Here is a 12,695-nt window from a genome sequence, read left to right on the forward strand (position 1 = left end):
GGTAAAAACAAAGTTGGTGAATGTGTTTGCCACTAGGTTTTCTCCCACTCTGGATGCAGACACGCTATGTGAATATTTATCTGAGAAATTGGAGAACAGAACAGTGACGTGTCGAAAGATCGAGTCGGCCCGCAGCAGGTATGGCTCATTTCACATCACCGCTGAATGTAACAATGTTGCTGATATGTACGATCCAAAACTCTGGCCCGACGGGACTTATGTTCGTTGCTGTTATGAGGCCCGTGGCCCCAAGACATTTGGTAATGAGGTGGAGGGTGAACTGAATTGCCATGGTACACCTGCAGCTCCACATGAGCGCCAGCCTGCATAGTAGCTGCTATGATATGAATTAACCTATAGGAACATCTGTGTCGTGTCTTATAATGTGCGTGGGCTGCGTGTTGGCCACAGTGAAACTGATAAATCACGCCGTGTTGTTGTGGACAAATTGATGGACAGATGTGACATTTTGTGTGTCCAGGAGACATTCCTGGCTAAACAAGACCTGGAAGGACTAAATTCTATACGTAGGGACTTTCATGGGGCAGGTGAATCAACAACTGACCTAAGTGCTGAAGTTGTCCGGGGGAGAATCCCAGGGGGGGTAGCCACGATGTGGAATAAAAAGTATGACCAGTTGGTTAATGTTATAAGATTGGGAGTTGACTGGGCTATTGGGCTTGAACTGTGTTGTAATGATAGGAAGATAATAATTTTGAATGTCTATACGCCATATGAGTGCATACAAAATGAGGATGAGCACCTCAGTAGATTGGCATTTATCATGTCTTTTATTCAGGACAATTCTTCTACCTGCATTTATGTTGTTGGTGACATGAATGCTGATGTATCTGATGCCAACTCTTTATTTGGTAATCATTTCATGCAGTTTTGTTCAGACGGTGGATTGATTTTATCTAGTAAGGTACTATTGCCGAATGATAGCTATACTTATATCAGCGAGGCCTGGCACTCTACTTCCTGGCTGGATCACTGCCTTTGTACAGTGGATGCCCATGACTCCATCGATATGATGAAGATTGATTATGATCTGGCTACTACGGACCATATACCCTTTCTCATGGTGTTGAACACAGGCAATTTACCAGTGTTGTTGCCTGTGGATAATGGCATTGATGTAGGGAAAATAAATTGGTCAAAATTGTCTAAGAAAGATCTTAATGAATATTTCAATTGTCATTCTGATGCTTTGTTGGGTAATATTAAGGTCCCAAAAGATGCCTTATTGTGTTGGGATATGCACTGTAAGAATGTACAACACTGTAAGGATTTATGTTCCCTGTATGAGGCTATTGTGGAGTCTCTCGGTATCTCGAGCAGGCCTCTATTTAAACATAGGACAAAAGCGTGCAATGCTAAGCCAGGTTGGAAAGATCACGTAGAAGAGCTCCATGCAGAGGCCCGAAATGCTTTTAAAAAATGAGCAGAGTCAGGCAAAAGCAGGCACGGCCCCTTGTTTGAAAATAAGAAATGCACTAATGCTAGATTTAAATATGCACTTCGTTATATTAAAAGAAATGAAAACACTGTGAGGTCAGATTCACTGGCATGGAAGCTGCAAAAAATAATGTTAATGACTTCTGGAAAGAAATAAAAACTATGAATAATTGCAAAACAACTCTCCCATCTAATATAGATGGTGTGAGGTCCTGATGAAATTTCACAGTTATGGCAGAAACAATATTATGAACTGTTAAACTGTGTAAAAAGTAATCTGTTTGTAGTGGATAATGTAGAGTTTAATGATGATGCTGTTGTCACTTCTGCTGAAGTCAATGAAGCAATATTGAAGTTAAGAGATAATAAGGCCTGTGGTCTGGATAGTATAACAGCTGAACATCTTAAACTTGCCAGTAAGAAACTGTGCCCTCTGGTAGCTATGTGCTACACAGGTTTTTTTGTTCATGGAGAGTTACCTGATTCTATGCTCTCTGTTGTGCTAGTACCAGTTATTAAAGATAAAGTGGGGAAGCTGAACAGCTCAGATAATTACAGGCCAATAGCTGTGGCCAGTGTTATGTCCAAAGTGCTGGAGACAGTTCTATTGTGTAGACTAGAAAGGTACGTCCTGTCTAACGATAACCAATTTGGTTTTAAAAGAAAGCATGGCACTGATGTATGTATTTTTGCACTAAAGGAAATTTTAGAGAAATATAATTCCACAATGTTCATGTGCTTCATTGATGCTTCTAAAGCATTCAATTGTGTTAATCATGAGAAATTATTTTTTAAATTGTCTAAAAGTGGGGTCCCTGGTTTTTTAATAAGAATCTTGGTTTATTTGTACTCTCATCAGAATATGGGAGTGAGATGGGGGAATGTTACATCGGTCCCCTTCCAAGTAACCAATGGTGTCCGCTAGGGCGGAATTCTGTCTCCTTTTCTTTTTAATGTGTATATGAATGATTAGTTTTTGATTTTAAATGAATGTGGTACAGGTTGTAGGATTGGTGACTCAATAATTAATCATCTTATGTACGCAGATGATTTGGTCATTTTTAGCCCATATAGTGCTGGTCTACAACAGCTTCTGAGAACAAGCACACAGTATGGTGCTGATTTTGATATAAAATACAATGCCAAAAAGAGTAAGAAAGTTCCATATAGGCTAAATAACTACAGTACCATTCATCATGAACTATATCATCACTGCAGTCAATTCAAAACCGCAATATCATATTTTACTATAACAGCTGCTACATGATGACATAAATAAAAAAAAAAAACTTAATTATTCACTGGTTATGTGATCATAATTAAACAGGGATAGCAGACTGATAAACGGCATCTATGTTTCAAAGCTGATGTCTGTAGGTTTCTAAAAAACAATCTGCAGTTTGTTTGCTTGTCAAAATACATAGATGGTGTGAAATGTGTCACTTCCAGTGTGCTGGCTCTGTTTGAACAGACTTTATTTACTGGCTTTTTTCCACCAGAACAGGTGTGAACAACATGCTCAATAGCAATAGATTATTCAGGCAGCAAACACAGTAAATGTTTAGGTTTTGTGTTTGTTTTTATACTCGTACACCGTACAGTTGGAAAAATTAACTGTTTAAACCTGGAGAATAAATACCAGATTTATAGGTCAGGTGGTAATAGATCAATAGTCTAGACTGCTCACTCTATGAGAACAAACAGCATGACGACAGCAAGGAGGAGCGAGCAGCCTGCGATGTCCTGCCTCGGTGGGATAAAAAAGCAGAAATACGTACGAGAGCTCGGCGAAGTCGGTCAGCTGGATTTTAGACATGCGAGCCAGGATCTGCATCAGGTGGAGGCCTTCGTCTGTTTGGAGCCCACTGATGATGATGAAGAGGAGGCAGGAGGGAGGAGGAGGAGAGTGGAGGACAGAAAGAAAAGAAGGAATGGGGTGAGGAGGTCAGGATGCGAAGGGAGGAAGGTACAGAAAAAGATTATAAATTAAATGAAACTCATCCCAAAGATTAATACCGAAGTCATAGTACTTACATATTAGTAAAATATAAGTGCTGCCAAAAGAATCTCTGGAAAATGAGTGGATAGAGTATTTCTGAGAACATGCTAACATGTAAGCACATGGTTTGCTATGCACTGTAGAACACAAGATAATAGATTCTCAATTTACACATACGGACAGAAAAAACCCAAGGATTATTGTCTGTAATGAAACGACAGAGTTGCAACATCCTGAAATGATTAGGCAAAATAGTTTTACTTCCATTCGTGCAACTAAAACTCAGGATCTGTTCTGGTGGTGTGTGGGGATGTCATATAAACACTATACACATATAATGAGGGCAAATTAAATCCTTTGAAATTCAAATGCATGATAAAATAAAGGTTTTCTAATCTTTTTTGGGGGGGCTTTTCCACCTTTTTTTTTGACAGAAGAGCTAGGTGAGAAAGAGGGGAGAGAAGGGGGAGACATGCAGGAAATTTATCACAGGTCAGATTTGAACCCTGGACCTCTGCGTCGAGGTACAACCTCTCAGTATACTGTATGTGCGCCTGCTCTACCACTGACCAACCCGGCCACGGCTTTTATAATCTTTCACTTCCTAATTTAGCATAATCAAATCCTGTACTTTGTTTCTCTTGAGCCCACTCCTTCCTTTATTTCTTATGACAGGTGTAAAACCATGAGAAGCTAAGAAACAAAAGAAGTAATTGAACAACATATTGAGAGTTTGACATGCAGACACAGCAGATGGGCACAGGATTACCATCAATAGGAGAAATCTGAGCAGATATTAAAAATCTCTGGATATGTGAACTGAACTGAGACAGAAGAAAAGAAGAAAGTGACAAAGAATTAAATAAAAGACCAAAGAGAACTAGAAGCTCCCAGGAGAGGGAAGAGAGGTGAGAGAAGGTGGGAAGTGCTGTTTGAATACTGCAGAGGTGAGGAAAGTCCCAGACCGAGAGCTTGTTTTCATCTCTCCCTGCTCCCTCATTGTATGCTTTAAAGTGTGTTGACAGTGGCAAGGTCAGAGCCAAACCACCAACTCTGTACACGTACTAAAATGACTTTGGCAGTATTCCACAATGAGAAGGACATCTGTTGTGTTTGTGCATGTCGGCTTCCTCAAACTAAAAAACAAGAAACCTACTTCACCCTGATCTAGTGTAGACACCTGGTCCAGTATAAAGGCGTACTTATGGCCACATAAAGAAATGAATGGCCCACATTTCTCACAGGGTTTGAAATGATAATAGAACACTACTTGATGCTCTTTAATGTATCTGTACATGCACATAACAAAGAGAAAAAACACAGTTAGGAGGGAGAAAGTACACAAGTACATTTACTACTAACTTAAGCCGCTTTCCGACCGGAGGGATTTTTGCAGTTCCTAGAACATAAAATTCCCAGAACTCTTTTTTTCTCGTGTTCCGACTGGACCAATTTGGGGATTTTTAAGTCCCTCTGGCTGCAGTTCCTGTAACTCTTTCAGCTCCTACTTCAGACAGACCAACAATGGGACAATTTTAACAATTTTCGCCATCTTATTCATCACTAAATTCACTTCTGACAACGTTTTAGGCGAGAAATGAACTGTTAACATTTTGAATATCGGCAGTCTTGCAAAAATTGATGCCGAATTGACAATTTGCTTCGAAGTTTTCGGAGGTGAGAAGCTCCATGAAGTGAGGCGACAGTCGGCAGGCGCCTGCCCCGGCTGCTAGCTCGCCGCTCGGCCAGTCCTGCTCAGAAACCCCGCTGTAGGCTGGAGGTCTCTCGGACTGCTCTCGTAAATAACAGGCTTTTATTTGGCCGTTGACGGTTCCTTTGTTTAAATATCACAACACATGTCCATCATAAGATTAACGGGAACCTGTGGTTAACTGTCTTTTCGGAGTTAAACTCCACAAGCGTGCCCTGCGGGCTTGACAACCTCGCTGTCCGGCCGTCTCTCTCTCACACACACACACACACACACACACACACACACACACACACACACACACACACACACACACACACACACACACACACACACACACACACGTCCCCAGTGCAGCCGGCAGAGGCGGGGGAGAGAGAGATACCCGTTTCTCTTCAGGAGACTTGTTTAAATTATGACAAATATGCTATATAGCCTACATTAGATTTAGTATGTAGTTCATACTTATTTGGTGTATTTGTTTTCTGATTTTAACGCTATAAAGACCGTTGCCGTGCTTGCATTAGGCTACTCCCTTACCCCTCCTATAGTCCCTATGGCCACCTGGCCAGTGCGAATGCAAATTGAAAAAACGGTTTTGGGGGAGAGTAGTTAGTAGAACTTTTCCTATAATATGTTCCTGTAACTACCTGGTCGGAAAGCGGCTTTACATGCAACCCTGTCTCCTACAAATTTATGTACTACATATTCAAAAGAAGACGCAGGAAAGAAATCTTTTTTTCACCGATAAGTTCATTATCAATATAGGTTCTTAGACATTTCCTAAATATATTGATAAGAACGAAATCTGTGCTGCATTATGTTTCTTTTTTTAAACATATTTGGTGATGCAAATTATAATTTCTAGAGGACAGGGTTACCACAATCTATCCCATGCACCTCACTACATCTGGGGAGAAAAACCTTGCCACCAAACATAATCCAGACAGTAAGTATTTTAAAGGGGTGATTGAATGATTATAAAGGGTATTTCACACTGTTCCTTATGGTCTCCTAATGGGGTATGTAACATTAGTTGGGCTGAAAATGGCCTGGTTGATATTTTATTGGCCCTTATGCATCCCTGTGTTTTGGCCCTATTTGTAACAAGAGCTTTTCTTCCAAATATGGTATGCTCATGAATATTTAGATGAGCTGCGCGCTGCTTGGTTGAGCCTTATCCCTGTAGACACACGTAGAGATGCGCGCTGATTGGTTGAGCGAATTGCCATACACACGCATTAGAGACGCATGCTGATTGGTTGAGCGAATACCCAATACACACACATTAGAGACGCTACAGAATCTCATATTCCAGACACTGCAATGTTTCGTTACCAAATTCACTTCTGAGACTTTTTTATGTGAGAAATCAACTATATATAGGCCTGTCACGATAACAAATTTTGCTGGACGATAAATTGTCCCAGAAATTATTGCGATAAACGATAATATTGTCATCGAGAGACCATTTGCATCTAATATAATGATAATGGCATAATAATACAGGTACACCTTTTCAAAGATCAATACACTTTTATTTCTAAATAATATTTAACACTGGAACTGGAAGACATTTTAAATATCCAGAACATGTCTTTGATCTCCTTTAGTATGTCATCTTTCACGCTGATGTACAGTTGTGGAATTGCCGTTTGTGACACGTAAGTTCTCAGACTACAGACTCTGTACTACATTTTACAATTATTTAACTCTAAATATTACATTTAAATAATATATAATTAATAAATTAAATCTATCTGTATGGCTAGCTGCCACGTGGCGAGTAAATGTACCAAAATAGTTCTGTTTTTCAGTCTTCATTTTGGCGAAGGTGCGGCTTCTGCTCCTCTTCAGGTCGGAGCTTCGTGGGGGCGGGCGGACACACACACACACACACACACACACACAGGTGCAACTCTGACATACTTTCCACACTCCGTGTCGCGCGGACAGCTGTAGGCTTGTACCGTTAATGTTCTGTGCGTTGTCGGAAACATGCAGCCACTTTCCTGAAACCGCTTGCGAGACTGACCAGCGGCGTGTATGTCCGAGCCCGTCTCCACAGTCTCCACCTGCAGGTTGTCAGCTGTGTGGTTTGGATTGAAAGGGAGAAACGAGACGCCAACAACGGTGGATATCGCTCATATAGGCCTACTTTCTTTTGACGGGCCTTAACTGCAAAGTGCTGCGGGAAACCCTGCTCCAACTCTCAACTAGCGTTTGTCTGTCTCTGTCTCTCTGTCCGCAGTCCCGCCCCCACAAAGACCATGCGACTGACAAGAGGGTTCACTCCTCGTTACGCTAAGGAACCGAGAGTGGTCCTCCAGTCTCTCTGGTAGAGAGAGACGAGGAAAACAAACAAGCATGCAAATGGAAATTATCGCGGCCGGAAAAATTATCGAGCTCATTTTTTTTTATCGTGCGATAACTCGATTTATTGACTATCGCGACAGGCCTAACTATATAAAGCTCAAATATGGGCCGTTTTACGAAAATGGATGGCTAATTGCAAATTTGGTAAAACTGTGTGTCGGAGTTCAGCTGCCTGTGTAGCTGCCTCGCCGCCCGGCCTGACTTCCTCCACAGACCCCGGCCTGCTGTGAGCTCGATTAAGCTCCGGCACGGCTGACAGCCCACAGCACCTCATACCCGCGCAAAGTCACCGTTTGGGCTAATGGACTAGCTACCAAACGCCGCTGCCCTGACAGAGCTCCAGGGCCTGCATCTCCTCTCTTCCTCTCTTCCAACCCCCAATTTGCCAATGATCAAATCTGTACCCTACGTGAATCCTACACCGCAATAGTTGACGTCAACTATGGGGCTCGTTGAGATTCGCCCGTTTTCAGAGGCAGTTTCAAATAGTGAGATTTGTTTACGTCTGCTTCGTAGCATTTCAGAGGCTTTAACTTTTTACTTCACTGAATGTATCGGACAGCTTGAGTTGTTGGTTATTTAGTAGACTATTTTATATTTAACATGATAAACATTTGAGCTCTGAAAAGTGCCTTGTTTCATGTTCCTCTTCTTTTCCATTTCTCTGCCTCTTCTGTCCCATCTTTCCTTCTTTTCTTCCTTTCTTAGATCTCCTTCATCTCTTCCTTTCTGTCCTCCACTCCTTTCATCTGAATCTCGCTTTTTTAAACATCCTTTCCATTTTTCTTACTCCCTTCTGACCTGCTCGCCTTCTTCTCAATAGTCCCAAAACTATAATGCCCGGTGGTTGCCTGTCTTTGACATCAGGATCTTTCTCTTTGGATAGTTCAGTACATTGTACTGTCTATGCTCACTTACAGCTACATGTAGAAAGAGAAACTCAGTAACATTTCACTAAACTGAAGTAGTCATAAGTAGTTTTCTCCCTCAGCACCAGATGTCAGGTTCGGATGACCGTGAAAGAATAGAGGACAGAGGAGAGAGATTTTCTGCAACTTGGGAAAATTACTCACTTTGAAATATATTTACTTGTTTACTTCCTTGTATCTCCAGACATTAAACTGATGCTTTTCTAATCTTTATCCTTTCATACTGGAAAACATTCAGCCCCGGTCGATGTGGCGACCCCTGTGTGTTTGGTTTACACTGAACAAGCAGTGATCACCAACTCTTAAATGACAGCCATAAATAGTATGGAAAAGAAGTTTGAAATAGTGAAAACCTTTGTTTTAAAATAATAAGAGAATATAGCTGACTCTTCGTAAACCACTGTTGAGAAAAAGTGAATTGTCTGTGTAGAGTATAAGGAGTTAGCCTGGAGAGCAGCCTGTCAGTCCTCCACAGTGCAGAGCAGCTTTTATTCAAAATGTCCTATTATTATGCTGTTACACATTTTTAGTATGGGCATCTTATCCTCTGGCAGCACCAACAGGTAAAAGCTTTCATTTAGCCACTTAACCCTCATGCCCTCTTCGGTCATTTTTGTACATTTTTCTCAATTTTTTTTTTCATTTCGTGATCATTTTTGCTGTGTTACTTCTTATGGCATGAAATTTTGTAGGAATCCTTCTTTTCAGTCAAATTTTTTAAATCCAGTGTTTTTTACTCTTACATGTCTTTTATACTTAAATGATTCATTTTGTACCCTCTGGACACCTTCGAGGCAAAAATGTCCACGCACACAAAAACTGTTATTAAATCATCATATATCAATATTTTTTTCTGCTTTTTTTCATGAATCACTTAAACAACTTCTTACCTAATCAAAACCACCAAACATTCAATCATTTTCAGGATTTTAACCCTTTAAATGCCAGTTTATGTATTTGAAGTATGTCATTATTTATAAAAAAAAACACAAAAAATGATTTTTTTCCCATATAATGAATAATATGTAGATGGGGCTTTGGTGGTGATTAGAGGCTTGGATATGTCAAAGATAAGCAACAAAACTGATTTGATTGCATTAGTATTTTTTATGTAATTCCAGATACTCCCTCTGGACACCTTCGAGGCAAAAATGGCCCCATTGACTTCCATTATAACCACATGTTTTGATCTCACTGCCTTTACAGTATAAAACCATGCATTCTGTAATGTCAGCATTTCATTTGGAAGAAAACTAGTCATATTTGACATTTTTACAGTATTTCACCAGATTCAACCATTTTGCCCTTGTAGGCCGATGCATGAAATTATAGTTATATTATGGAGCTGTGTGTGTGTGTGTGTGTGTGTGTGTGTGTGTGTGTGTGTGTGTGTGCGCGCGCGCGTACGTGCGTGCGTGCGTGCTTGGATGTGTGTGTGTGTGTGTGTATATGTGTGTGTGTCCTTGTGTGTGTGTCTGTGTATATATGTATTTTGTGTGTTTGGTGGTGTGTTATAAAGCCGGTGTGTGCGTTGTGTGTGTGTGTGTGTGTGTGTGATCATGTGTGTCTGTGTAGAGAGTTTGTTGTAAATCTGGGTGAAAAAAGGGCTTCTTTTGAAGGATGCATTTCATGTGTCTTTGAAGACGTGCTTGAATAAAAACATTGTCTCCTGCATTTGTTGTAAACAAAAACACCTGGCTCTAGAGAAGGAGAAAGACCTGGAGCAAAGAGAAGGAGCCTTTATCTTCCAGCCAACTGCAGGACTCATCTGAAGATGACACAAGTTTCTGGAGTCTGACAAAATGGTCACTGGTGTCCTCCAACTCTGTGAGTGCCTCTAACCCTTCCTCTGAAAGTGGAGAGGACACTGAAGATCCTGTCCATCCTAACATTGAATGGACAGTGAAGAATTGGCAAGTCTGGTCTCCATCTAATACTGAGACGCTGCGCAACATTCAAGCACCGACCGGCATGATGCCAGAGCCCAGGAGATATGCCATATCAAGAATCCATGATGTGGCATCCTCTTTCCACCTTTTCTTCACTCTTGACTTGATCCAGCTGATTCAGGAAATGACAAACCTACACGGGAGGTGTTCAATCTCAGGATGGAGTGATGTGGATGCTCAAGAGATTTTAACATACATGGGACTTCACACTTGGCTGGTGTGTACCGGTCCAAAGGGGAATCCACCCGGAGCCTGTGGGATGTCCATAGTGGGAGATCAGTCTTCAGGGCTACCATGTCCCACAAACGATTTGAAATGATAAGCGCCAGTTTACAGCAAATGCAGGAGACAATGTTTTTATTCAAGCACGTCTTCAAAGACACATGAAATGCATCCTTCAAAAGATGCCTTTTTTCAGCCCTAAAATGATCATTGCTTGCTTACAGGTTCACGCAAACACACACACACACACACACACACACACACACATACACACACACACACATACACACACACACACAAACACACACACAAACACACACACAAAACACACACACACACACACACACACAGAGCTCCATAATATAACTATAATTTCATGCATCGGCCTACAAGGGCAAAATGGTTGAATCTGGTGAAATACTGTAAAAATGTCAAATATGACTAGTTTTCTTCCAAATGAAATGCTGATATTACAAAATGCATGGTTGTATACTGTAAAGGCAGTGAGATCAAAACATGTGGTTATAATGGAAGTCAATGGGGCCATTTTTGCCTCGAAGGTGTCCAGAGGGAGTATCTGGAACTACATAAAAAATACTAATGCAATCAAATAAGTTTTGTTGCTTATCTTTGACATATCCAAAGATAGCCTCTAATCCCCACCAAAGCCCCATTCCACTATGATTTATTTTATGGAAAATAATTAATGTTTTGTTGGGTTTTTCATAAATAATTGTTACTTCAAAGATTTAAAACTGGCATTTAAAGGGTTAAAATCCAGAAAATGAATAAATGTTTGGTAGTTTTGAGCAATTTAGAAGTTGTTTAAGTGATTTATGAAAAAAAAGCAGAAAAAAATATTGATATATGATGATTTAATAACAGTTTTTTGGACATGTACATTTTTGCCTCGAAGGTGTCGAAAGGGAGTATCTGGAACTATGTAAAAAATACTAATGCAATCAAATTAATTTTGTTGCTTATCTTTGACATATCCAAGCTTCTAATCCCCACCAAAGCCAAATCTAGATATTATTCATTATATGGAAAAAAAATAATTTTTTGTAATAAAAAATGAAATACTTCAAATACATAAACTGGCATTTAAAGGGTTAAAATCCTGAAAATGATTGAATGTTTGGTAGTTTTGATTAGGTTACAAGTTGTTTAAGTGATTTATGAAAAAAAAGCAGAAAAAAATATTGATAAATGATGATTTAATAACTTAATTTTGTGTGCGTGGACATTTTTGCCTCGAAGGTGTCGAGAGTAAGTTTTTTTAAGGAGGGCATGAGGGTTAAACATCTACTGAATAGGCACAAAATATTGTAGACATTCATGATTCCCAAACCATTTATCCTACTTCCTCCCCTGATGTTTCCTCTAGCACCACCATGATGTTGACATTTGTAATTTTTAGTGAAAGTTTTATCAACTACAGGAGAATACCAACAGTAAGATCTAACTAAAACAGAAGTATTTGTATGTCTGTCCTTTGATTTTCTCAACAAACGGTCGTCTTCACACTTGCTGTGTTCCTTTGTTTAGTTGAGCTGTCCGAGAAAGCTGCAGGCAGCAATACCAGAGGTCAAGCTGTTGGCCCGTTCCGCACACGCACTGCAGTTCAACTAATTTAAAATCACCACCATAAAAATAGGAACCCGGAAACACACAGGCACACATGTTGTAAAAAGCTTTTCTTGTACTTACATATAATTCTATGAATTACAATATTTGGAGCATTGGATTCATATAGCAGTTATATAGCAGTTTATTATAGGAAGGTCAATAAACCTGTGAAAGTAATTACATTTGTAAAATAAATAAAGTAAACATAAAAGAGACACAGTGGTCGGGGGTAACAAATCCAGAGGGATTATGAATAAATGTTGGGTAACACTTTACTTGAAGGCATCGACATAATCGTGACAAGACACTGTCATAACTATGACTTGACATTAAATTTGTGTGGGAGGTCTTTGTAATGACAACTTGACGTTAACCAGGATGACATTACCAGAGGATGTCTTTGTCATGACAACTTGACATAA

At 40.1% G+C, this 12,695-nt stretch overlaps 1 protein-coding gene across 2 annotated transcripts in view; it reads right to left on the reverse strand.

Annotated features, from left to right (window-relative positions):
* LOC120568116 (receptor-type tyrosine-protein phosphatase N2-like) overlaps window positions 1-12,695 on the reverse strand; it is a 315,377-nt gene that overhangs the window by 215,136 nt on the left and 87,546 nt on the right. For both annotated transcript variants that reach the window (XM_039815379.1, XM_039815378.1), the window contains exon 10: window positions 3,237-3,323. In XM_039815379.1, coding sequence (XP_039671313.1) covers window positions 3,237-3,323 — 87 coding nt within the window. The remainder of the gene's footprint in view (window positions 1-3,236; window positions 3,324-12,695) is intronic.

The sequence above is a fragment of the Perca fluviatilis genome, chromosome 11, assembly GCF_010015445.1.
Source record: "Perca fluviatilis chromosome 11, GENO_Pfluv_1.0, whole genome shotgun sequence".
Classification (NCBI taxonomy): Eukaryota; Metazoa; Chordata; class Actinopteri; order Perciformes; family Percidae; genus Perca; species Perca fluviatilis.